General features: G+C 46.3%; 2 protein-coding genes across 3 annotated transcripts in view; one reads left to right on the top strand and one right to left on the bottom strand.

The window, feature by feature from the left end:
- Nucleotides 1-7,256: 7,256 nt before the first annotated feature.
- LOC129327826 (zinc finger protein 287-like) overlaps nt 7,257-27,289 on the top strand; it is a 34,358-nt gene continuing 14,325 nt past the window's right edge. The window contains exons 1-4 of the mRNA XM_054976579.1: nt 7,257-7,323; nt 9,474-10,287; nt 24,899-24,969; nt 25,432-25,601. Coding sequence (XP_054832554.1) covers nt 9,550-10,287; nt 24,899-24,969; nt 25,432-25,601 — 979 coding nt within the window. The 5' untranslated portion in view covers nt 7,257-7,323; nt 9,474-9,549. The remainder of the gene's footprint in view (nt 7,324-9,473; nt 10,288-24,898; nt 24,970-25,431; nt 25,602-27,289) is intronic.
- Nucleotides 13,241-19,534, bottom strand: LOC129328715 (zinc finger and SCAN domain-containing protein 31-like). 2 transcript variants are annotated; one of them, XM_054977961.1, is made up of 3 exons: nt 18,675-19,534; nt 15,466-15,586; nt 13,241-14,349 (listed from the first exon to the last, which is right to left on the bottom strand). In XM_054977961.1, the coding sequence occupies exons 1-3, from the start codon at nt 19,458-19,460 to the stop codon at nt 13,400-13,402; spliced, it is 1,857 nt and encodes a 618-aa protein (XP_054833936.1). In that variant the 5' UTR covers nt 19,461-19,534; the 3' UTR covers nt 13,241-13,399. The 2 variants fall into 2 exon arrangements, with proteins under 2 accessions (XP_054833936.1, XP_054833937.1); XM_054977962.1 differs by having other exon boundaries at nt 13,241-14,346.

Raw genomic sequence — 27,289 nt, 5'->3', positions numbered from 1 at the left:
CAGACTCTCTAACTATGGTTTTATTTTCTTATTTTTTTATCTTCATTTATACCGTCTTTCTCCCTAGCAGGAGCCCACTGCTGCTTACGTTACTCTCCTCGCAACACCCCTGAAAGGTAGATTAGGCCAAGAGTGTCCAAGAGTGTGCAACTGGCCCAAGGTCACCCAGCAAATGTCCATGGCACAGGAGGGACTCTTGGGTCTCCAAGATCCTATCCCAGCACAGCCAAAGTGACTCTGGATCTTATGCTGCCTGGATGACCTTGGGCCAATCACAGCTTGCAACCTAAGCTACCAAACTGGGCTCCTGTGAAGAAGAAGGAAAACAACAACATTCAATTTATATAGCGCCCTTCAGGACAACTTAATGTCCACTCAGAGCGGTTTACAAAGTATGTCATTATCATCCCCACAACAAAACACCCTGTGAGGTGGGTGGGGCTGAGAGAGCTCTGAGAGAGCTGTGACTGAGCCAAGGTCACCCAGCTGGCTTCAAGCCGAGGAGTGGGGAATCAAACCTGGTTCTCCAGATTACAGTCCTGCTGCTCTTAACCACTACACCAAACTGGCTCTGTGAGGATAAATGGAGAGGTGTAAGCCACTTTGGGTCTCCACTGGGGAGACAGGAAGAGTTATAAATGAAGTAAATAAAGTAATTAATAAGACATGCAGTGAACAATAACATTGGACTAGGAGACAATGCGGAGCAGCCTACATAGTCCAGACTAGTCCAATCTCATCACACCTCCCTCTTGAACATTTCTGTTTTGCACGTTCTGTGAAACAATAGAAGCGTTGGGGAGGGGGGTCAGCCCAGCCCTTCCATAATATGGTCGCCACCACAAAGAATGCACGTGAACGGCCAGTTGCCAATCTCCTCTGTTTGCAGGGTAGCACCTTCAGAAGGCTTTACTTGCAGTATATACTACTGCAGATTCCAGGAGATTTTCTGCAGCATTATATAATAATAATGACAACAGTGTGCTTATATACCGCCCTTCTGGACAGATTACTGCCCACTTAGAGTGGTGAACAGAGTCAGTGTTATTATTATCCCCACAATACAGCTGGGGCTGAGTGGAGTGGCTGACCCAAGGCCACCTGCTGAGCTCATGGCAGTAGAGAGAGACAAACCAGCAGAGTGCCGACTTGCATCCCAACCACTTCAACGTTATGCTACAGCATTGTGAATGCTAACATTAATACAGCATACAATTAAAAAAATACTTTTACTTCCCTGATACTTTTGTTGTTTCAGCCACTGGCGCATTGCGTGCTCTTATTTTGGGGCACAACATCCTGGGGGTGCCGATGAAAACAGCCATCTTCCGTCTGGGTCGGGCAACAGACCACAGCTATCCATGCAAGAGACAGAAGCAGATCTGTGCAAGAGACCGACGAGGACTCCTGCCCCGGTCGACCCTCTTTTGCACAGCGAGCACTGTGTGTACCGCTTCTCCTATCTGAAAACCGTTCCCAGCTTCTCCAGAGGCACCAACGCTTTATTTGAAACATCAAAGTTGTTGGTTCTGTTTATTTATTTGCATTTCGTGTGGGTTGATGAGATTGTCGTTCTGACCAGGATGGAGAAAAGGACTTTCTATATAAGATGCAGCAAACCAGTGCTTAGTTTAATGATAAAGAAAGTGAAGCAAGGGGTGGGCTTTTCTCAAAATTGGGCAGAAGGTGGCATACCCTCCCATTGCCCCTCTCACCAGTCTTCGCCCTGACAGGTTGGAATCCGTTAATAGAAATATTCTCAACATAGTAAAAGACACTTTTTCATATATGTCACCTAATAGAGGAGGAAAGGGTTAAGGTTCCCTGTTTATTCACACAAGTTGTTAAGCCTGAGAACTGATAAGGAGCTGAACAGTCCCCAGGACGTGCCTTTCTTGCCATTGGACAGAAACTGGTGATGTGACAGTCTGGCACATCCTGCTAAAAGACTGAATATAAAAGAGGGTTTAGCCGCTGTTGCGAAGTTTTTGTGGCTTGCCAGTTGGGTGTGGCAATGTGAAGAACCACATAATGGCTTTGACTGAATTTTGGGAAGGGGTGGGGGTTCCCGGTCATTTCCGTTTCCTCTCTCCTGGCATTGATGGCTGCGTTGAAACACAGAATGGTGATCATTCTTCTCGTCCTAAAACTGTTTGTAGTGTGACTCGTAGTCAGCACCAAGCAGGGACAAAGCTGTTTATTCCGTGCCTGAATTTGTAACAAACCAGGCTGCCTCCTCTGGTGTACAGACCTTGTGTCAAAGCACTGCTTCTAGGGTTGCCAGCTTCAGATTGGGAAGTTCTTGGAGATTTTGGGGAGTGGAGCCTGGAGAGGGCAGGGATTGGGGAGGGGAAGGACCTCAGTGGATATAATGCCATAAAGTCCAACTTCCGAAGCAGCCATTTTCTCCAGGTGAACAGATCTGTGTGACTTAGAGATCAGTCGTAATTCTGGGAGATCTCCAGCTACCACCTGGAGGTTGACAACTCTATTCCTTACCTGTGTACACGTGGGAGAGCTTTAAAGGATTCTGTGTAGTTCCTCGTCACCTTCCATGCTGGGGCTCCTACGCATTGAACTATAATCTTAATTTTCATTGGATGTTGCTCTTCTTTTATCCTACAGTTCAAGGTGGAATGTGGGAGAGGGGATTCTTTGCTATAAGGTCCCCACAGCCGGGCACTGGACATCTTCACACTTGCTTAGTTTCAGCAAGGTGGCCAACCCAACCAGTTTTCTACTGGCGTGATTAGTTTTTCCTTCCTTCCATCTGGAAGCCAATATTAACTTCCCTTCTCAGCCTGGGATATTCTGTGCTTTCAAAGCAGCTTCTGTAAACACTGCAGCTGCCTCTGGTTCTCCTTTCTGCTTCCCTTTTCCCTTCTCCTGATATTGAAAGGGGGTGAGAGATGTTTTTAAGATAAATTTGTATGCTCTCTGGCTTTGCCCCTTTGACTTTTCAGCCTTGTCCCTGGGCATATGATCCCTCCCAATTAGCCCGACATCTTTACCCCTCTAGGACCGCCCAGGCAAGGAGGTTGTAGGTTGGGCTCCTTTGCAGATTTGTGCAAGTCTATTGACCCCTGCCCCACTCCCCGCCCAAATTGCCAGAGGACAGGGAGCTACAATGTCAGCGCTGTGCTGGAAATGTTGCCCCTGTAGCTGGAGACTGAGGACTAGGGAGGCCAACCCTAGATCTCCCAGAATGACCCCCCATCTCCAGACTACTGAGATCAGTTCCCCTGGAGAGAATGGCTGCTTTGAAGAATGGGCTCTATGGCATTATGCCCCACTGCGGCCCCTCCCCACCCCAAACCTCACCATCCCCAGCAGGCTTCACACTCAATTCTCCCAGAATTTCCCAGCTCAGATTTGGCAACTCTCCTGACTTGACTTTAATACTAAAAGATGGGGGAGCTGTACAGCCATATTGGTCCATGCAGAATCCTAAAACCAGCATGAAGTCTATGTAATAGCTTTTCTTAGCGCCCCCCCCCCGCAATTGTCATTGATCAGACCTTAACACCACGCCCTGAAGAATCTGCTTCCCGCTTTTCTATCCTTCAAAATCTTGTGACTTCCAGACTTGTGAAGAGTTCTGTTAAGCTTAGAAACTTGCATGGTGTTTTGCATCCTACTAAAGGCATTACCCGGATTTTGTTCTCATGTTTGACCATAGACTGTCATGGAATATTAGCACAGCAGGAGAAATATGTGCCGTTCACATTGGCAGGGCAGGCTGTTCTGCTAAGGGGGAAGTGTGTGACCTAAATAGCACCCCTGGCCAAGTGACGAGGCAGAAGCAGCAAATGTGAAGGGGGAGAGACTTTGGAAAGCCCTCTCCTTCCAGGATTGCCAACCTGCAGGTGGGGCCTGGAAGAACTCCCAGAATTACTACTGATCTACAGGCTACAGAGATCAGTTTTCTTGGAGAAATGGCTGCTCGGGAGGGTGAACTCGATGACATTTTAACTGAGATCCTTCCTCAAATCCCTCCCTCCCAGGCTCCACTTCCAAATATCCAGGAATTTCCCAGCCCGAGTTAGCAACCCTACCTCACATCATGGTTTTGCCTTTCTTTGGAGAAATGAGTCTTGGTGTGTTCAGTTAGGGTTGCCAATTCTCAGAAGGCACCACTGTGGTGACGGTTAGAGGTGAGGACAGAAGGGTTAAAATGGCCGAAAGTGCTCTGAACATCTGATCCAGTGGTGTTAGCTGTGTTAGTCTGTAGTGGCAAAATAGTAAAGAGTCCAGTAGCACCTTTAAGACTAACCAGCTTTATTGCAGCATAAGCTTTTGAGAACCACAACTCTCTTCATCAGACGCATCTTTACTATTTTGCTAAACGTCTGAGAGGCACAGCTGTGAAATACAGCCAATGAGAGTGCCACAGTTTGCACATGTAGTCTCCTATATAACATAGTCGTGTAGCGTATTAAGGAACACAGCACTGAGCCCGTATTCTGGGAAACAATGGCTCCATTTTACAGATGGGAAATGCTGAGGCTTCACCTGGGTAGGGTAGTCCAAACAGAGCTGAAGCAGCAATTTATCTGAGAAAGTGAAAGAACCCCAGAGCAAAAGAATCTGTAGAGCATACAGACTTAGACCTTCCTGCCATGTCTCACCTATCCTGCCAATCACCCCATTCCAGAATGAAGTGGGGGGGGGAGGGGAATACAATTATCAAAGGACAGAGCTCCAGCATCTCCAGAGAAGGGCCTCTTCCCCTAAGGGTGATCTGCAAACTGCCACCCATGCAGTGATGACTAATTTCTCACCCTCTACAGATTTTTAATTCGCTTTGCATGATATGGAAGCATGTATTATTCCCTAGCTATTGCTGTTGACGCTTATCTCCTATGTGTGTGTTACTTGCTGTCAAGTCATCTCCGACCTATGGCAACCCTATGAATGAGAGACTTCCAAAACATCCTATCCTTAACAGCCTTGCTCAGATCTTGCAAACTTGAGGACGTGGCTTCTTTCATTGAATCAAGCCATCTCATCTTCCTCTTTACTTGCTGCCTTCCACTTTTCCTAGCATTATTGACTTTTCCAGAAAGTCTTTTCATGATGTGACCATGATGTATGATAGCCTCAGTTTTGTCATTTCAGCTTATAGAGAGAATTCAGCCTTGATTTGATCTAGTACCCACTTGTTTGTCTTTTTGGCCACTCATGGTATCTGCAAAACTCTCTTCCAGCACCACATTTCAAATGAATCAATTTTCTTCCTGTCAGTTTCTTTCATTGTCCAACTTTTACATCCAGACATGGTAATGGAGAATACCATAGTATGGATTATCTTGATCTTGGTCGCCAGAGAGACATCTTTATCTTTAAGAATCTTTTCTAGTTCCCTCACAGCTACTCTTCCAAGTCCTGGTCTCCTCCTGTTTTTTTGGTTACAGTCTCCCGTTGGGTTGATGATAGAGCCAAGGAATACTTCTGAGTTTTCTGTGGAAACATCAGCTAACGCTTTTTACATCATATGTCTTTCAGATGCTACAGTTTGGATGTTTTCCTCTATATCCTGGTGCGCAGCTAACTACAGACATCACACAAAACCATGCCTTTCTTCAACTAGACCTGTTTGTGTGATCATCCAAATGCAAACCACATTGCCATCCGTGATTTGTTAGGGTCTGATAAGCCGAGGTTTGAAACTAGAACTTTTCTTAACTATGGTTTTGGCTTACGTGGGAATGCAGACATATGAGCTGAGACCTTGTTGCCAGGATATCAAGTAAGGTAGTGGAAAGAGTGAAAGAGATGACGCCAGCATTTTGTTGAGGCAATTCTGCTAGTCGACTCTAGGTTTCAATAACTAACTTCAGTTAAACTACACCACGGGCTTTTGTGTTATGTCTGAACTGTCTGTCTATCAGATTCATGCATCCAAAGGAGCATCAAAAGAGCCTTGGTGGATCTGACCAACCTATGAATGTGGTTAGTAGCCACGGCTAGACCTGTCCTCCGTGAATCTCCATGAATGTATCCAATTCCCCTTTAAAGCTGTCCCAGTCGAGGGGTGGCTAGCCTGGGAGAGCTTCAGTCACAATAAGTCTTTGAGATGTTACAAGATCCTTTTCTGTTTGTTCACTTGCAAGATGCAGCTGATAACTGGAAGTGAAGGAGCTGTCCTCTGGCTCCTATACAATATAAGAACTTGTATCAATTCAATTCAAATACCTTTAATGGCAGACATATAAGAACTTGTATAGTCTGCCTTCAGAAAAAAAAGTACTCAAAGACTTTTTGAAAAACATTAAATAAAACCCTTTGACGTTTCCAAAATGCCTGTCTCTATTTTTTATGTATTATTTATTAAAGTATTTATACTCACCTTTCCCACATAGTTCAAAGCAACTTACAAAATGATTACAAATTTACAAATTAAAACAAAGTTAAAATCAAACACTTCTCTGATGGAACCTTGAAATGATAACTAACAAAATTCCAGTATTGGTTTTCCCAATGCATCAGAAAGGCTGACTCACCCAAGCTGACACTGGAATAAAATCTTCAAGGTGCCCCAACAATCCTGATTGGTTTTGCTCCAACAGATTCATATGAGCAACCTCCCCCTTCCCCTTTAGCAAAAGATTTAATCTTGGGTTTCCTTGCCACAGAAGAAAGATCTTTGCATATAGGACTGGGGGGGGGGGCGCTATATGGAGGGAATGGAGAGATAGATTTCTGGGGAGGGGGCACAACACAGGACTCCCCCCCCCAACGCCTGTGAGTCCAATCTTAGTGGTATTCCTCCCTAGATTAGGAAGAGAAGCAATATTATTCCCCCTTCCACAACAGGTGGTATCCCTTCTTATAGGGCAGGGGGTACACATGCCCAGCCCACACCCATCTGAGAGGGAGCCAGTCCACTCTGAGAGCTGTTGTGGTATAGTGATTGCTGTGTCAGCCTAGGGTCTAGGAGACCCAGCTTTGAAACCCCCCTTTGCCATGGAAGCTTTCTGGATGGCTGTGGGCCAGTCACACACTCTCAGCCTGTCCTACATCACACGGTTGTTGGGATAAATGGGGGAGAGAAGATTGATGTAAGCCGCTTTGCATCCCCATTGGGGAGAAAGGTGGAGGAACGTAAATGAAAAATATAAAATAAATAAAAGCTGCTCTCTTGAAATCTTGCTGGCACTCCATGCAAAGTCAAAACCTTTTTTTAAAAAAATCATTTCAGGAAAAGGGTTAATCCCACTGAGTTGCACTTCCTAGAGGAGCCGGGACGGAGAGGAGAAGAATAGTGTGATGGACTGGGGACGGGAGGGGGGCTTGCAGAAAGCTAGAAGGATCTGCATAGAGGTAAGGGCGTCTAAGATGGGGGGATGCAAAGTACCAGAGGATAGGAAAGAGACGCCCTCCGACCCCCCCCCCCGTTGCAGTGGGTCCTCTTCTTAGCTTGAAGGCTCCCCCCTTCCCACTCTGCAAGAAGAACTTTGCAAGCGCCCCCCCCACTGCCGCGTTTTGAAATGCACAGAGTCGGATCATCCCAGCAGTTTCTTTAGCCTGGGGCCGGTGGGGGTGCGTCGTAATCCAGACTGCCCTATCTGGGGATTTTATTTATTTTCTTCCCGATGGGAATCTGGAACAAGAGGCTCTATCAGAACTTGGGGCTCAGCTCTCATGCGCGGGGAGAAAGGTGGTTGCACTGGACTGCACGACTTCAGGCCGCAGCAGGTGGATGCCGAGGGCTAGTTTATTCCTTTGTATTTATCCTTTTTTTTTCAATCCCTGCAGATAGAAAACAGCGCCCCGTCTTTTTTTTCTCCCAGTGCCGGTTTTCTATTTGCGGGGAGCCAAAGGAACATTCTAAGCGGCGGTCTTCCTCCTGCAATCTGCAATGGCACATTCCGTTTGTCCATCTCTTTCTATTGCACGTGGGAACCAAAATTTGGGGGAAGGGGATGGTGTTCAGTGGCTTTTCTTTATCTGCTCTTCTGAAGCGAGTTTTAATTCTGCTGCAGGAGGAATAGGTGTAGAAACAGCGCCTAGACATAGACCCCCCTTCTGTGGGCTCGCAGTGGTCATTGTCGTCCATGGACTGCCCCAGCCACCCACCCACCAGGCCCCTTTTTCGTTTCTGGTTATTTTTGTTTAACTTCCTTTGTCCAGACAGGTCTGAGCAAGGAGAGCCCCAGAGAGCCAAAATGGCTTGCAGGCAAGTAGGAACAGAGGAGTCTCAACTCTATCCCATCATTTCTATGAAATTGCTGCCCCGTCCCTCAACCAAATGCAAAATCGACCATAAAAATTACAAGTTGGAACAGTTCTGAAAGGAATTTAAAAGCATTACTATTCTAATTTTCTTAAAGGGCCCATTTCCAATGATACACAATAAAATCCTGAAGATAACTTCAGGTAGGTAGCGGTGTTGGTTTCCACTAGAAGAGCAAGATTCGAGTCTGGTAGCACCTTGAAGACCAACAAGATTTTCAGGGTATACGTTTTTGAGAGTCCGAAGCTCCCTTCCTCAGATACAAGATAAAATGGAAGAGGGGAAGGAAGCTTTGATTTTTGAAATATTATACCCTGTTGGTCTTTAGGGTGCTACTGGACTTGAATCTAACAATTTGCACAAAGAAGCGGTCAAAAGTGGTAGGGGGGAGAACCTACTAAACAGAATTAACCAAATGCCCAGTTGAACAACAACAACAACAAAAAGAAGCCAACTGGTAAACATCTGAGGGGAGAATGCTTATGAAACATTTGGAACTCGCTGCCACAGGACAGGACTGGCTCAACTATATAGGTGAGCTAGGCAGCTGCCTACAACAAAATCAAAATCAATATTTTATTTTCATGTGATTCGTTTTGAATGCCAAGAAAATAAAAGCAGAAGTCTAGTTTGTTCACATTTTTCTCTATATTGAATGTAAGGCGGAGGGGGGGGGCATAGTTTGCCTAGGGTACCAAATGTCCTTGGACCTGCTGAGACACAGGATGTAATAGTGACTGCTTAGAAGGCTTTGGAAGGGGATTTGTCACATCCCTGGTAGATAAGTCCAGCAATGGCTCTGAGCCAGGAGGGCTAACTTCCATGGTCAGAGGCAGCAATACTAGGCAGTAGATACAGGCGGCCATGTGCACCAGGGTAGGAAGTGAGTCGTCTGGAATACGCTTACTCAATTATATAGTAAGATAAGGCAGCTTTCTAGGAATATATGTGAGGTAATCTCTATGACCTCCTTGTGGAGCATTTTTGTTGCTTTGAATTGTGATATGTCTCTGCAAACCAACATAGGAGGGTGAAGACCAGACTCCCTGTGTGGTAATTTTTAAATTTAAGAATTTCTGATTATTGGAAATTACATCTTTAAGATATATGGGCAAGGGGGGGAATACATATTCTAATCAGCATATAATTAGCATGTGGCCTGTTTTATTACACAAGACAGCAGGATTGTTTCCTTGTGTTCATTCTCTTTTTTCATTGTACCTGCCTCTCTTTCCAGCACTCCTGTCAAGAACACGGCAATATATTCTTACCTTTTCGATACCGTGACACTGTTTTTGTGAGGTGACCCGAGGATGGCAATGGAGTTGCAAATCACCACAAGAGCCCAATTAGGGGAGTTTTCAGGGAAAGCGGGAGAGGCCCCTCATGTCCTGCAGGCTGACAGTGTCCAAGAATTCCTGCAAAGGAAAGAAGGATTGCAGGTGAAACAGGAACCCGCTGAAGAGCTTCAGCACTGGGATGTCCAGTGGCAACAGTTCCTGAAGACCATGGAGTCCCCTCGCTCAGGGTGGGGGACCCCACTAGTGTCAGGAGAGACCTCTCCCTGGGATGACACCAAGGACTTCCTGGCCTCCTTTGAGCAAGTGGCCAGAGCCTGCCATTGGCCCAAGAAAGAATGGGTGACCCGACTCCTGCCAGCCCTCAGTGGAGAAGCTGAGCAGGCCTATATCAAGCTGAAGGCCCGAGACAGAGAGGATTATGGGAAAGTGAAGGCAGCCATCTTGCAAGGGGATGTCATGCGGAGGGAGAAGATTCGCCAACACTTTAGGCACTTCTGCTATGAGGAGGCTGAGGGGCCAAGAGGGGCTTTTGGCCGACTGCAGGAACTTTGCTGCCAGTGGCTGAAATTTGAGCAGCGCTCCAAAGAGCAGATCCTGGAACTGCTGATCCTGGAGCAGCTCCTGACCATCCTGCCCCTGGAGATCCAACGCTGGGTCAGAGGCTGTGGGCCAGAGACCTGTTCCCAAGCAGTGGCCCTGGCTGAGGAGTTCCTGCTGAGCCAGCGCGAGGCCCAGAGACAGGAGGAAAAGGTGAGAGCAATTCCTTATGCTGTTGTTTGCCTGTGGCAGAGTGGAGGCTGCGGTCTCAACAGAGGCAGAGAGAAACAGACCAAACTGGAATGGGCCTCTTGCCTCTTCCTCCGTGACTGTCAATTCTATCTACTTCCTTACGGACTAGGCTCTTTGCCTCAATGAGTGAACGATGCAAAAGAATCTTTTTACAATCCATGATGAGATCTATTGCTTTTCATTATTCAGCAAAATTATTTATTTATTTCATTTATACTTCCCCCGTTTCTCCCCAGTGGAGACCCAAAGTAGCTTACTCCCTTCTCTCCTCTCCTCCATTTTATCCTCAAAACCCACCCTGAGAGGTAGGTTAGGCTGAGAGTGTGTGAATGGCCTACGGTTACTCAGCAAGCTTCTGTGGCAGAGTGGGGATTCGAACCTGGGTCTGCTTCATCCCAGTCTGACACTCTAAGCACTGCACCGCACTAACAGCAGTTAAGACCTCCAGAACCAATTTAGCAAAGTGTCAACCTCAATATAGCCCCTCATATATCCCATATAGATGATTATATTTTTATTTTTAATGCCAGGTTTTTTTTTAACAAAGTTAGGGTTGCCAACCTCCAGATAAGGTCTGGCAATCTCCTGGAGTTACAACTGGTCTACAGGCACCAAAGAACAGTTCCTCTGGAGGAAATGGCTGCTTTTGAGGGAGAACTCTATGGCATTAAACACCACTGAGGTCCCTCTCCTCCCCAAACTCTGCCCTCCTGAGGTTCCACCCCCAAATCTCCAGGAATTTCCCAACCTGGAGTTGGCAACCCTAGCCAAAGCTGAATACCAAACTGGCTCACAGAAATTTTAAAAAAAATATATCAGTACAAATAAAATGATGTTAAATTCAGAACAACTATTTCCTTTAGGCAGGGAGTCTCAACTGGAACTGGATCCAGGCATGAAGAGTGAAGGGGGTGGCTGGCTCCTCAATCTAGCATGGACATTTTGTCCTCGGACCAAGACTGGTGCATATGGTTCTTCTCCCCCATTTTATCCTCACAACAGCCTTGCAAGGGAGCATTAGGCCAAGTGACTCGGAGAGCTTCCACAGTGGAAGTGAAGATTTGAACCTGGGGCTGCTGGGTCCCAGTCCAACTACACTCTGGCCTACCCTCCGATGGTCCCTTGATGGGACAGGCTTCTCCCTGCCTTTCCACTGACTGCAGGTTTAAGCCTTTGTCCCCTTTTCTTTGCAACCCCTGCCCCATTTTGTTTACAAGATTCACAAGGAAATTCCAAAGAGGGTTAGAATGGCTCCCACTCATGGCGATGGGACTGCCAAATTCAGGGAATGGGACAGAATCGGATCCCTTATCTCTGCCACTCCCCTTGACTATCTGGTATATTCTTTATCCTGCTGTTCCTCCAAACACTCCAAACATTTATATGGCCGCTCTCCTGTGTGAATTGTCTTGTGGTTGTGTCTTGTAGAGATCCATAACTACACAGAGGACCAGCCTGTTAGATTATTACCATTTAAAAAAAAATCTGAAATGTGGCACAGGGAAATGACAGAAGCACTTTGTGCACGAATCTCCCCTCCTTGCATGGACTTAAGTTTCCTCCGTGGACTTCTGTCCAGCGTCCTTGATGAATACTCAGATACAATCCTCCAAAAAGCCACTTCACTCCCATCTGAGACTTCTCTGCTTTGAGAACGTCATAACGTCTAATGATCGTTGCTCAGCCAGTGAGAAAAAGCTTCATTTATCAATTTCTTCCCCCACCCCTACCCCAAAGCAAGAGCCCGGTTCACAAGTTGCATTGAATGCACAGCACATACAATCCATGTCCAGCATACACTTGATTTTTTTGATACGTCTATTGAGTCATTCTCTACAGAGAATGTCTACAGAACTGCTTTGGGTCCGTAGCATCTTAAAGATAAATTAGATTTGCTGGGTCTGAGCCTTTGCGAGTCAGAATTCCTAGACCTGAAGTAGCATAGTGGTTAAGTGATTGGGCTGTGAGTCAGCACTCTGCTGGTTCAAATCCCACAAGTGCCATGAGCTTAGCAGGCAGCCTTGGGTAAGCCACTCCTCTCAACCCCAGCTCTCCAGCTGTATTGTGGGGATAATAATAACACTGACTTTGTTCACCACTCTGAGTGGGGCACTAATCTGTCTAGAAGGGTAGTTGTTGTTGCTATTATTCTCATGTTACATTCAACACATGTGCAGGTGAACGTCTGACTTAAACCTCACACGTATCCAAATACTGGTCTATATTTTTTAAATTACATTATTTATAGTCCATGATTCTCACTGGGACTCAAGGCGGATTACACAGAGTAAGTCAATACAGTCAACACGATGGGACTTCCAATAGACAGTGCCATAGGATTTGGATTGTAGGAATCTGGAACCAACCAGAAAACTGAAGCACAACTGAAGCAAAGGATAAGAATCAACACGACGTGTTAAACCATGCTATGTACATTGGAGACTCCTATTTACAGCAGCAGACAGTGTGGACTACCCAAAGTCCCTAACTCTTTATCCAATCCTCTTTCAGAACTATTTCCTTACAGCACAGCCCTATTCCCTGGGCCAAAAAAGCTCCCATGATCATGAATAATTCAGTTTTGCATAGTTTGTGGAAAGCCAGGAGGGTGAGAGCCTTCCTGACCTCAACTGGCAAGATATTCCATAAGGCAGGAAGCCATAACAGAGAATGTGCGTATATGGCAGTTGTTGATTCCTAGTTTCATTCATAAGGTGAATGCATGTTGGCTCTTCCTTACAAACAGGTTTATGCATGTACAAGCAGGCTGTATGTGCGCTCACTGTAACATGTGAACGTGAGATTCTTTCATATGAATTTAGACATCTGTTCCTAATTTTACCCCTTTCTGTACTCCAAGCATTTATACAATAACCTTCTGGCACACCTACAGTTCCCACAAGACATACATAAAAACAAGCCACAGAAATCATTCTATTAAAATATGTGATGAAAATCACATATACACCACAAACTTTTGGCAAGGAGGTGTCATACAAGAAAGGGTAACCGCTGGAAAAAAGCAGAGCCTCGGAAACATGGCTCTCTCTGCTGATCTAAGTCCTTGGGGAGGCTAATGTGGGCATTTCTCCCCCGAATGAATTCTCTGATGTCTGATAAGGTTTGTGCTTTGACTGAAGCTCTTCCCACAGGCCAAGCACTTGTACGGTTTCTGCCCAGTATGAATCCTTTGATGTTTAACCAGCCCTGACTGGTCACAAAAGGTCTTGCTACAGTCCGAGCATTTATATGGTTTCTCCCCTGTGTGGATTCGTTGGTGGGACGTCAGGTGCGTGCTCTGACTGAAGCTTTTCCCACACTCCAAACATTTATATGGCCGCTCTCCTGTGTGAATTGTCTTGTGGTTGATCAGCCCTGACTGATTGCAAAAGCCTTTCCCACACTCCGAGCACTTGTATGGCTTCTCCCCCGTGTGGATACGTTGGTGTGATGTGAGGCTTGTGCTGTGCCGGAAGCTTTTCCCACACTCGGAGCACTGATATGGTTTTTCCCCTGTGTGGATTCTCTGGTGCTGAATGAGACTCGTGCTCTGATTGAAACTCTTGCTACATTCCGAGCAGCTGTACGGTCTCTCCCCGGTATGGATCCTTTGGTGTGAAGTCAGGTGTGTGCTTTGGCTGAATCCCTTTCCACACACAGAGCATTTATATGGTTTCACCCCAGTGTGGAGTGCCTGGCATTCAGAGAGATTTCTGCCCCAGCTAAAGCTCTTGCCAAATTTTAAGCTTTTGTTTGGTTTCTCTGCTGCATGGATTCTCCAGTGAACGCTGAGATACTTGCTTCTTCTCTTTTCAGTTTGTAGAAGTTCAACTGGGTTTTCACGGAAGCCTCGATCCCAACAAAGGACAGATTTTTCCTTCCTCTTCTCTAAGTAGTTCCCCTCTTGTTCCTCCAATCCATCTTGATCCCAAGAGTTCTCCTTCAGTATCTCATCTTTCCCTTTCAGTGGGGACAAGTCATGTGGTTCACCCTCCTCCGTATCACTTTCCCATTCATCACCTGCTGGAGTAAAAAAGAGAAGTGAGAGAAACAGCATGGGGTAGTGGTCAGAGCACTGGGGAGACCCAAGATCAAATTCACACCCATAAAGCTCACTAGGTAACTTAGTGCCAATCCGTTTTGGTCAGCCGGACCTACCTCACTGGGTTGTTGTGAGTGAGGAAAATGGAATGATCCCAGCCAAGGAGGCCACCCAGAGCTCTATGCAGAATGGCCAGGATAAAAACATGATAGGTAGAATACCAGTTGGGAGAGGAAAGATTCAAACAAAATGTTAATAATTTGTATTCATCAAAAGAATTGTGTCAACAATGACTCACTATATTATTTTGACATGCAGATATAATGGGACAGAGGTCTGATTGGGTTATCTTATTGGGAAGTTTAAAACAAGAGCCCAAAAACCAGGAGAAGGGAGAAGCTAGACCAGTTGTTTAGAGATCTTCTTTTTTCTGTCCTTCATCAGACACCAGGCTAAGGAACAGATGAGTCTCCTGGAGCCACACTCCAGGACCCAGTAAGCCCGTGGCCCTCAACCATAAACTCTGAGATTTTCAGCCAAAGGACTTTTTAAAAACATGGCCATTTTCTAGTTCTGCTTGACAGTCTCGTGTATTAGCTTTCTGATGCTTAGACATGGGCAATTTTTGAACTCCTTTCTGAAACAAAGCAAGGTTCAAATCCAGTAACACATTCAAGACCATCAAGATTTCCAGAGTATAAGCTTTCAGGAGACAAAGCTCCCTTTGTCAGATAGCTTCAAGAGCTTTGACTCTTGAAAGTTCATACCTTGGAAATCTTGTGGTCTTGAACATGCTACTGGACTCAAATCTTGCTCTTCTGTTGTAGACCAACATGGTTACCTACCTGAAACTTTTTGAAATGTATTGGTGTGCAGGTGTGAACCAATGCTTTATGAAAGAGAGCACCCAGTTAATTCTTTTGGCTTCCCTTCTTATTGGAAAGAGGCTTCTGCCCAGTACCAGAAAACAGAACAAAACACACAGGCGAAACACCTGTGGGAAAAAGCAGCCCCTGAGGTCCCTGAAGGAAGAGAAGGAGCCATAGTCAAAGTTTCCTCCGGAAAGAACACACACACAAAATGGCCCCTTATCTTACCCAGCAGGCCAGGGTCCCCAGCATCTTCCTGCTTGGTTTCCGGGCACAGTTGCCTCCATTCCACCTCAGATGTAGCCTGGCTTGCCTCGGAGAAATACACAGACGTATCCTCAAAGGCCACCTGCAACAGCAGAGAGAGGCTCTGTCAGGGTAAAACATTAGGGCTGGGGAGGTGAGGGGCAGAAACAAGAGACTCATTCCCTTCACTTTGCGCTTAGCAGCATCCTTGCTAGTCTCCGACTAGGACCTGGGTTCTAATCCCCACTCGCTTCTGAAGATGTCTTGGGTGTGTGGGGGGTGACCCTTGCACCAGTCACTTGTTCAGTCTAACTGACCTCTCACGGTTGTCGTGAGGCCAAAATGGGGAAGAGAACTCACAAATGCCACCCAAATTACTTGGAGGAAGAGAAGGATAAAAATGGACAGATAAATAGAATCATCAGGAGAAGTCAGCACAGAGTTTCTTTAGAAATATATGAACTTTTGCAGAGCTTGTTAGATGGAAACAAAACAAAACATGGATCTGCCTGGCTTACATCCAACCGCCCCAGGTGAAGGAAGCAGGCTTTGAAAGGTTGATCTAAGAAAGCACAGGTTCATCAAGGCCAGCACAGTCTACTCTGACTTGCGGCAGTAGAGAAAGCTCATTCTCAGCAGTGGAGATTCTTGAACATGGAGGAACCACGGATTGACCCTGGGACCTTCTGCATGCTGAGCAGACACTTTGCCCCTGAGCCACAGCTCCTCCCAAGGATCCGCCCCTATATATGTGGAGTTAAGCTGGCATTACTCCAGCTAACGGCAGGCTGATGTCCTTAGCAGTAACAGAGACGAAAGCTGCCACAGTCTCCTCCTCTCACTAAGCTGACCCGCCCCTCTAAGACTTTAAAAAGTCTTCAGGGAAAATGGGACCTTCCAACACAGTCAACAGTCAGGGGGATGTTCTGAACTGACATTTGAAGTCACGTGGTCTGGATGAGGACCAATAAACTCAAGTTCAAAGTATCTCCAGGTTGCGGGTGGTGTGAAAGACCGGAGAGCCACTGCCAGTCTGAGTAGACAAGACGGACCTTCCCATGGTCTGATTCAATATAAGGCAGTGTCATGTGTTTATGAGCTCAGACGAAACTGAAATCCTGTGGGTCAACACAACAGTACTGCTAACCAGGGATTACAGAGCCAGTGTGGTGTGGTGGCTAGAGTGTCAGGCTAAAATCTGGGAGACCCAGGTTCGAATCCCCCCCTCTACCATGGAAGTCCAGTTGGTGACCTTGGCCCATTCACTCTCTCCAAGCCTAAGCTCCCTCCCTCACAAGGTTGTTGTGGGGGTAAAATGGAGGCGGGGAGAACCATGAACACTACCACGTACACTTTTTAGAGGAAGGGTTGGCGTCAACCCAAATAGATAAGATCGGAGTCAGCCTGATTTGGAAGGGGTTTCCTTCCTCTTAAAGGAGGACGTTCGTGGCTGGTGGGTGCTATCAGATCTGTGCTTATTGAAGGAAGTGCAGATCTCCTTGGAAGCAAGCCAAGCGGGCCTTCTCGGTCATGGCACCAAACTTACAGAACTCCATCCCCAGGGACATGTGTCTACCCACACCACTGTCTTCTTCCATCAGGTGGAAACTTTTTGTGCTTTTTCTGGTGTTTCCTCAATGACTCCTCCTTCCTGCCTTATGTTCTAATTGGCTGTATTTTCTTTTGTATAGTTATTTTTAGCTTTGGTTTTTGATTAGTTTTATGGTGTGTTTTATGACCCTTTGTTTTAATCGTTAACGGCCTCATCGGCCCTGATTGGGCAAGAAGGCAGGATTCAAACATTGTAAAATCAATAAATTGAGTACGGCCTTTTCCCAATTGTAGTAGCAGCTTTTCCATGACAAGGCTATTCAACCATGTCCCACTTAGAGCACTGTGGGGTAAATGTACCATTTAATGCTTTTAAATGTTTTAAATGGTATGTGATATTTGTATTTTGTTATCTGCCCTGAGCCTGCGAAAGCGGGGAGGGCGGAATATAAATATAATAAATTACATTAAATTAAATGTTTAGAAGCTTCCAATGATCGAAAGCAGCAGCAGCACTGAAGAGCTGCACAAAAAGTAGTGACACTGAGAGATCTCTCTGTCTTTGGGTGCTACACCTCTGAAGATGCCAGCCACAGCTGCTGGCGAAACGTCAGGAACTACAATGCCAAGACCACGGCCATACAGCCCGGAAAACCCACAACAACCAGGGAACAATATTGCTGCTTTGTTTCACAGCATAGTTCAAAGTGCAGGGCTCCTTCCTCTTTAAAGCCCTAGCTCTGTGGACAGGATACTTAAATCCAGAGGGGTTAGCCATGTTAGTCTGTAGTTGCAAAACAGTAAAGAGTCCAATAGCACCTTTAAGACTAACCTACTTGATTGTAGCATAAGTTTCGTGAACCTCAGCTCTCTTTATTAGATGCATCTGACGAAGAGAGCTGTGGTTCTCGAAAGCTTACGGTACAATAAAGTTGGTGAGTCTTAAAGGTGCTACAGGATTGCATAAAAACTTCCTTCAAAGGCCGAAGTAGGCATGACACAAGGATGCTGTTGCCATTTTAAAGGGATTTTAAAATGCCACGAGGACCTGCTTGGCCTGCAGTGTTCTTGTCCCCCCCCCTCTGATCTTATCAAGTGCCAAACGACTGCAGCCCCCTGCTCCTGCGGCTGTTTCAACACTTTAGAAGGCCTGGGGGGCAGGTGGGCAGGAGCACTGTAGGCCCGATCAGGAGCCAGCCCTCATGGCATTTTAAAAATCAATGGCAACCGAGTCCCCATGGTGGCCACAGAGAGGCTGTCTCGTCTAGTTTGGCCCTGGGGTGGGTGATCAGTACGGACAAGGTCCTTTGTGTGGTGGTACCTCACGCTTGGAACTGCTTTGTCTGGTACGGCTATTGGTTTTGCTGTCATCTGGTTATTATATCTTTTGCTAATAATAGTTGTTTTTAATTTTACAGGAGAGCCCTCCTAGAAAGCTTCAGGTAGGAGTACTGCCAGGTTAAAAAAACAATTTGATAAATAAAATCACAATCTTGTCACCAGAACCAGACTGAACGCTTTAGCCCTGGAACGCTTCTTATCTATCCTGGTCTAGTCAGATATCTTGACTGCCCCCCCATTCCAACACAGCCCCTCCCCCCCCAATGCCCCACCGGAGAAACAGAACAAATAGGTCTCACCTGGTTTTCCTGCCTCTGGGCCTCTCGCTGCCTCTGCAAGAAATCCTCAGCCAGGGCCACTGCCTGGGAGCAGGTCTCCGGCCCACATTCCCTCACCCAGGCCTGGATTTCTGGGGGCAGGACCGTCAGGAACTGTTCCAGGATCAACAGCTCCAGGATCTGCTCCTTGGAGTGCCTCTCAACCTTCAGCCATTGAAAACAAAGTTCCTGGAGTCGGCTGTGAGCCCCTCTTGGTCCCTCTGCCTCCTGGTAGCAGAACTGCCGGAAGTGTTGGCGTATCTTCTCTCTGTTCATGGCATCTCCTTGCAAGATGGCTGCCTTGACCTTCCCATAATCCTCTCTGTCTCCGGATTCCAGTCTAATATAAGCCTGTTTGGTTTCCCCGCTGAGGGCTGGCAGGAGCCGGGCTGCCCATTCATTCTTGGGCCACCGGCAGGCTTTGGCTACTTGCTCGAAGGAGGCCAAGAAGGATTTAATGTCATCCCAGTGTGAGGGTTCCTCCAGTAACTCTGGGATTTCCTGCCCTGACTGAGGCGACTCCACTGTCCTCAGGAACTCCTGCCACTGGTCTTCCCAGCGCAGGGCGAAACCTTCTTCTGGTTCCTCCTTCACCCGATACGGAGTTGCTGTACTCAGGTAACCCCCGCTACTCCCTGACGGCATTACTTCAGAGGCATTCCTTCCCCCTTCAAAGTCTGCTCTGGGTTTGTGACCCACACTGGCCTGGAGGGCATGAGACACTTCCTCTTTTTTATGCCCTGTGGGGTCTTGCACCTCCATTTTCATCCTCAGACAAAATCACAAAGGTCACGTTGCACTATGGAAAACTCTAGAATGAATGGCCGTGATCCAAACTTGAACTTCTCTACCTAGAGAAAAAGAGTCAGAAATGAGAGCAAGAGGAAGACAGTATGAATTCTGATGAATATGGGTAGGGCTGTAAATATATATATAAATATATTTAAATAAATTAATCATGTGGTAAATATATTCAAAGTATATGGAAATTCCAATTTGTAGTTTCAATCTTTTATTAAATACATAATTTCACATTCTAAAATATTCCATTTTGCATGCTGAAAAACAATCTTTTTAGGAAACCAATTTTTTTACTGAGCACATATGTGCCCACAGGCCCAAATCACTAAATGATAAAAGACAGGGAAACTGTCAGACAAGGAGGCCAAGTGGACAAGATCCTGTGCCAATCGCTCTCCACCCTTCCTGAGAACAAAAAGCTGGTCTGAGCTACATCAAATGTTCTTTCCCCTGCCTCTCTGGTGCTCGGGAATTAACAGTGAAGAAAAGAATTTCTGAACACACTCTCGAAACTCAAATCCTATCCTATTGCAAGGATAGAGGATCTGAAGGGAGAACACCAAGGGCAATGAACAATTACAGGGGCCAAAATGTCTCTGTAAGAAATCCCATGCTGTGTGTGTTCCTCAGCTCTTGGCTGAATGGACACGACAGTTGGGGAGGGTATAGTATCTGTATCTGAGTATTATTTCCACTCCTCTAGCTTTAAAGTTTGCAGGGGTCCCCAGCGTGGTACCAGCCATCACCTTTCCTGGTGCCTGCCAAATGTTTTATAGAAAGTGGGCCAGCTTTTTGCCCACCAAAACTTCTGACTGGCCTTTGGAGATCAACAGATTGTAAAAAAATTCTTCAGCAGCCACTTCCACCACAGCACAAGAATCTTTATTGTGTGACTGAAGGTAAGCTGCGTGGATGCAAAAAAACCCTTTTTCTTTCATTCATTCATTCATTCATTCATTCATTCATTCATTCATTTTTAAAAAATGTAAATCCCGCCATTCTACCCTCATAAGGGCCATCAAAGTGGCTCACCAATTAAAACATACATACTAAAATCACATTATAAAACCATTAAAATCAACCGGAAAATATTATTAAAACAGTTATATATGTTCATTTTAAAAGGTTAAGATGAGTTTCTGCTTAAAATGTTGAAGAGTTACTATTTATGTATAACCTCACTCCCTGACATTTTCAGGTTCACTCTACCTCCTGCGACATCCATTTTGCAGACGGGCCCACCACCCTGTGACAGAATTCCAAAGGTGCCTGCAGGGTCAAAACGATCGGGGACCCCTGCTCTACATCATAAGGATAAATTCATTTCAGGAGAGCTGACTGCTGTCCGCCTTTGCCCAGATTGCTGGGCTCCCCTGAGGACTCTATGTCATTTTCACACCCCTACAGGTCTCCAGATTGTCACTGGCCCCATAATGCAAAACCAAATCATAGTTTGGCTAGTTTCTGAAGCCAGCTTTCAAACGGGACTTGATTGTTCAGACCTTGATTTGCCTTGATCTAATAGATGTTTCTTTCATTCTGCCTTTCCTCCCAGGAATTCAGGGTGGCTCCCCTCCTCAATTTTATCATCACAACAACATTGCAAGGTAGTCTAGGCACAGAGAAAGAGAGAGAGACTGGCCTAGAAAGCTTCATGGCAACCTGGGACTTTAAACCCAGGTCATCTAAGGATGTTACAGAATCCACAAGTCGAACCCATGGATGCCAATTAAAAATGCTGTGGCTTGATTTTAATTGAGCTTGTGATGGGACTAGGCAAACTTGTATCCCTGCTACTCTCCTTTTCATGTGCCAGAACAGCCCCTACCCCACAGATCGGTATTGGACCTTCACGGCATTTTTCAGTGGCCAAATTCATCTTTAAAAAGGTGTTGGCGTCCACAGGTGGACACCGTAACACCCCAAGACCTGAACCTTAAAGGTCTCAGCAACACGCCAGCTTCATGAACTGCACCCATTCTGTTGCAGAGACATGGTTAGTTTCCCAGTTTTGCATTGTTGCAGCAACAGGGCAAGGAAACAAGCCAAAATATCCATGTTTGTATATTGCACCAAAGCACAGTGGTATGGTATAGTGGCAAAGGTGTCAGACTAGGAACTGGGAGACCAGGTTCGAATCCCCACTCTGCCACAGAAGCTTGCTGGGTAACCTTGGGCCAATCACATACTCTCAGCCGAACCTACCTCGCAAGGTTGTTGTGAGGATAAATGGAGAATGATGCAAACTGCTTTGGGTCCACATTGTGGAGAAAGGCACGGTATAACTGAAGTAAATAAATAAATAAATGTGGCCAGTAGGTTGGTAAACCAACTTTAAACATGGAGGGGCCCTCACTCAGTGGCAGGGTATCTGCTTGGCATCCAGAAGGTGCCAGGTTCGATCTCCCTCGGATCTCCAGTGGAAAGGATGAAGTAGACCAAAGGTTTAACTCAGTAAAAGGCAAGCTCAGTTAGGGAGGGGGTGCATGGCTTAGTAGTAGTTCGTCTGTTTTCTGCAGAAAGTCCCAGGTTCAATCCCCGGTGTCTCCAGTCAAAAAGACTTGGCAGTGCGTGATGGGCAAGACCTCTGCCTGAGACCTTGGAGAGCAGTCGCCCGCCTGAGTAGACAAGACTGGCCTTGACGGATCCCACGGCCTGATTCACTATAAGGCAGCTTTGTGTGTTCAGACTCTCCTTTTAGCTAAACACAGTTACGGAGAGGCTGCCTTACACCGAATCCGGAAGTGAGCTGTAACTCACAACAGCTCATCTAGAGATCCATCTTAAGCCTTTAAGGTGTCGCTGGACTTTTGGTTTTATTTTACTACTACGGCAGACTGACAGAGCCCGCCTTTTGCCCTTACCCTGAAGCACACCATTCGTCTGTCAAGGCCGTGTACGCTCAGACAGGCAGGAGCTCCCTAGTCTTTCTCATCACCTCCTCCTTGACCGTCTTAAATGAAGAACATGGGGCTTCCCGCATGCAAGGCAGAGGCGACGCCAGAGTGAAATCAATCCAGGTTTCCCCGCCCAACATCTGGACCTCTGGCGAAGAGGGCAAGCATAGGGCCAGCCCCTTCGCCTCCGCCCCCCCCCCAGTGACAATACCGTCCCCACTCACCCCAAAGGAAACAAAGGGAAAAACAAAGGGAAGAGGAGGAAATTCTTGCAAATCACTTTCACTCTTCCTTTGCTGGCCCAGCACCGAAGGCCAGGGCTGAAGGGGAGGGAAGAGTCCCTTCCTGCTTCCCCCCCCCTTGGAGATGACCTCTTTCCCCCACCCGCACCCCCCCTCCCTGCGCCCCCCCCCCCCCTCCATGGCACCTCTCTGCAGGAGCTCCTCTTCTGGATTCTCCAACTGCAAATGCCCCTCCCGGGCCAGGCCGTTCATAGCTCTGCAGTCCCCTCTAGGAAGCAGAGCTCTGTTGACTTAACTCTTTCAAAACAGATGCTTCTCAACGCAACTGTTCATAAGCCTGTATTGTGTGTCTTGTATACTTTAGTGTTCCTTCCTATGGACAAGAACAAAATTAAAGTTTTTTTTTTTAATTGCAGAAAACATTATCTGGAAAATGTCTGTGCCACCTTTTGAGGAGACCTGCTGGAGGCGGCTTACAATATAAAACGAAGTGTGAGCAGAAGCACAGCCATTTTTTTTCTTGGGAGCTTGAAATGCAGGCTACCAAGGCTTTTGCCTGGCCTTGAATGCAGCTGCACAGCAGAGAAATGCTTGGCCAGCAAGAGCAGAAGCAGTAAACAACTACTGTTCGAAACCGGCTAGATAACACGGGGAAGTTTCACTTACAGCTGAGAACAGAGGAGGGGGCCTTTTGTCTCAGCCAGAAGGTGGGCTTTGCCTCAAAACGGAGCAAGGGGTATAAAAGATGCTCCCCGTCATTTTAGGGTGGGCTCAGAGTGTTTTTTACTGGCTTGAAACTCTGTACCCTTTTATCCCTGGAATCAACTCTTTTCCTCTTCGAACCTTGCTATTTTTGCAACAAAAGCATCAAAAAAGTTATGAAAACCCAACATTCAAAAATTCTGCTAGAGCACGAAACAGGGTTATACACGGAGCAGCAGCATTTTTCAGGTTCAAAACAGACTATAAAATGATGTTTTAAAAAATAACTTTGATTTAAAAGCCTGGGTTCAGAAATGTTTTGGCCACAGGCCTAAAAGGTCAGAGGTGTAGACATCAGGTGAGCTTCAGGAGGAAGGCATTCCACAAGCAAGGTGCCATCACAGAAAAAAATATATTTAAAAGTAAAAAACCCCGGGGAAGACAGCATGGTACAGCCCAGTCTCATCAGATCTCAGAAGTTAAGCAGGGTTGGTACGGGGCCCAAGTGCTGAGTGCAGGAGTGCTCGCAGGGGTGCCGTGATGTCACTTCCGGAAGTGACTGTCATCACGTTGGCTCTGTGTTGCGCACATGCAAAGCACCCACACGAGGTGGATCTAGTCGCATGGCCTAGGCATGGGAATCTGCCTGCTTGCTGTGGGTCCCTTCTGAGAAGCAGCATGCTAGTGTCAGTTTAAGGCCAGTATGTTTAATCTTCCTTCTATGGGAATCTGGCTATCTCACCGCTCTCTTTCCACATTTTTCGCCCAAGACCACGTCCACCCCATTGAGCTTTTGGGTCTCCAGCCAGCTGTTCTCATGCGCACAAGCCTAGGGCTTTTTATGTCAAGGACATATTTATACAAGCTATCAAAACAGAGCAAGCAACAGTGCTTCTTATTCCTATTACATGTCATGCTTTTTTCCAGCTTTTGCAGGCTCAAAAAGTAGAGTTTATTGCCAAAACGAAAATGAAATCTGGCCCTCAAGTCAGAGTTGACTTGTGGGTTTTCATGGGCCATATGCCTGCCTCTGCAACCTTGGTCTTCGTTGGAGGGCTCCCATCCAATTACTAACCAAGGCTGACACTGCTTAGCTTCTGATATCTGATGAGGTCAGGTTCTCCTGGCCCATCCAGATCAGAGCAGCCAAACGGTGTTAAAAATGGTAAGGCCAAGCATATTGTCCGCCAGTAGATGGCAGTGCAGGGTTACTTTTGAAAAAACCAAGCGCCTCATGTGTGAATTCCCACAGCCAAACTGCGCTGGTTTCCAATTAGCTTCCAGATCCAAATCTAGGGCTATCAGCTCCAAGTTGGGAAATTCCTGGAGATTTTTGAGGTGAAGCCTGGAGAGGGCAGGGTTTGGGATGGGGAGGGACGTTGATGGCCTAACTTCTATACTGGTAAATAAGCAGATATTAGGAATACATCGAGAATTTCCCTCAGCACCAGGAAACTGCTGCATTAAAAAAATTACAGCGAGTCAGGTGGGAAGCTTTCTTAAGTAGGAATGGAACTGTGCAACTGGGAATAAGCCCTTCCTTCCTACTTTCTTTCTCTCTCAGGCAGGGGAGAAACATTGTTCATCCATGACCATTGCAGAGAAGTGGAAATGGACGCCTCACCTCCATTTCGGGTAGGGGAGATAAGCAGAGGACAGCCTGTCCTTCCCAGAAGGATCAGAAGCAAACTGATCTCCATATCAGAAGGAGCTGTTTGCATCTCCATATCAGAAGGAGCTGTTTGCATCTACTCCGCCCTCCCCTCTCCTCCTCTGTATCTGACCAGTCTCTTTTTGCCCTCCATGCATCTGACGAAGAGAACTGTGATTCTCGAAAGCTTATGCTACAATAAAGTTGGTTAGTCTTAAAGGTGCTACTGGACTCTTTTTGATTTTGCTACTACAGAACTGACACGGCTAACTCCTCTGGATCTATGTCCTTCCCTTTGTCCCATGGGCTTTTACTCCTAAATCTGCCGCAAGATGACTGAGTAAGAGAGGATCTGGACCCCTCTCCCTTTCCTCTCAGGGAGCTTTGCATCCTGAAGGACTATAACCTCCCTCCCTCCCCCCCTCCACCTTCATGTCCCCCTCCAGTTTTCCTGGTGTGATCCGTGATGAGAGCATTTTCTTCCTTCAGTGTCCAGTTTCCTTTGATGATGTGGCCATATATTTCACCGAGGCTGAGTGGGCCCTGCTGGATCCAGGCCAGAAAGCTCTCTCCAGGGAAGTCATGATGGAGAATTATGGGAGGGTGGCCTCTCTGGGTAAGGGTCCCTTGGTTTTTCTTTCCTAAATGCCAAATGTGAAAATTGCTGCCATTGACATGGTGTTTGGGAATGTATGGCTGGGTTGTATGTCTTAGAAACAATGAGGGTTAGCCGACTGTGCTTGAGAAATTCCTATAATTTAGGGGCAGTGTCTGCTTGGGATTTTGGTTTTTCCTATAGCATACCATAGAATCCAGTCTCTAATGCTACCATTTTCTCTAGGGGGACTGATCTCTAAACTTGAGATCAGCTGTAATTCCTGGATAACTCCAGGCCCCACCTGGAGGTTGGTAACCCTTGACCCAAGCATTAGGCCTGATCACCTCAATTCTTCCTTGTTATGACCCATTTCTTTTTTAGCTAGTTGGATTTTGCCTTTAACCCTCTTCTTCTTACACCCACTGAGTAGATTGCTGCCACCAGGAATTATATTCCAAAATAACTTAAATTTCCCCTTTAATAATGTGCCCAAGCGTCAGGCTTCTTCATGGGACTATGTGGCCCTGAGGATAGGAATGGGATATATAGGAATAACAGATACTCTGGGATAAAAACCAAGCAAAACAAACGGTTATTTTTACAAGAAGCGGATCAGTTTTATACTGTTAATTATGCTTGAGGGTTTCAAATAGTTCAGTTCTTAAAATTTCTTTTCATAGGCTCAGTCACACATATACACAAACTTTCTCTCTCGGGCTCACACGCAGTTTGCCTGCTTCAGATAGAATTAAACTTCTTTCGCAGACACACGAAGTTCAAGCTTCCACACAGGTTGCCTGAATGAACTAGAATCAATATTTCTCTCAAAACACCCTCAGGCTACACACAGGTTGCCTGCTTTGCCCAGACTGAATCTTTTCTCTCCTTCAGTAATTAAAAAACGCATTCGCTCCACCCGCCCTCTCGGTCTTCAGCCGATCATCTCACTCACTCATCCCTCTCTTTCATCCCCAATGTTCATCTGTACCTCACCAAGCATTTAAAGACACACACACACACTCTTAAAATCATCACACTCCTGTTCTGGCCAGACACAGAACTTGGGCCTCAATTCAGTGTAGGAAGCATGAGTGGCCCATCTCACACGGCAAGGTGTTGCTGGCATCCGTGCCAGTCCAAAAGAAAAATCCAGAAACTGAAAGCACAATCCACATAATCCATTGATTTAGGACCAACCCAATCAAAAAACACACAGCTGTTGGCCTATGTGATCTCTTGTGATCACATCTGGGACTCCTGTTTGGCCTGTATTATAAGAAGATGTTGTTTTAGATGGCAGAAGGACAATACGGACACCGTATTGGAGGGGGGCGGAGTAGGCTGTAAGGTTAAAAAGAGATTCTGTATTCCAGATGAAAGCAGCATTTTGCTTAACCAAAAGTAGAATTTATTTATAAATGCGTATGTGTGATGTTTGCAGAGTATTGGTAAGCATACTGGTTTCAGAGTAGGTTGAGAAGCCTGGTGGTTTTAAAAACAGTTATATCTTTTAAAAGGTATAGTCACAGACCAAGTCACGAAGCCCAATTTTTTCATAGTTCTTTCCTCACAAAATAATTCTTTCATCCACATAAACACAGACTCTCTCAGAGCAGAACCACAAGTGACAAAAGGCACAGATTGGACACTTGTCAGCTTCCCTCAAGTTTTGATGGGAAATGTAGGCAGCTTGGCAGAATGTTGGA

Source organism: Eublepharis macularius, chromosome 4 (genome assembly GCF_028583425.1).
Source record: "Eublepharis macularius isolate TG4126 chromosome 4, MPM_Emac_v1.0, whole genome shotgun sequence".
Taxonomy (NCBI): domain Eukaryota; kingdom Metazoa; phylum Chordata; class Lepidosauria; order Squamata; family Eublepharidae; genus Eublepharis; species Eublepharis macularius.
This window is presented reverse-complemented; position numbering and strand designations above follow the sequence as displayed.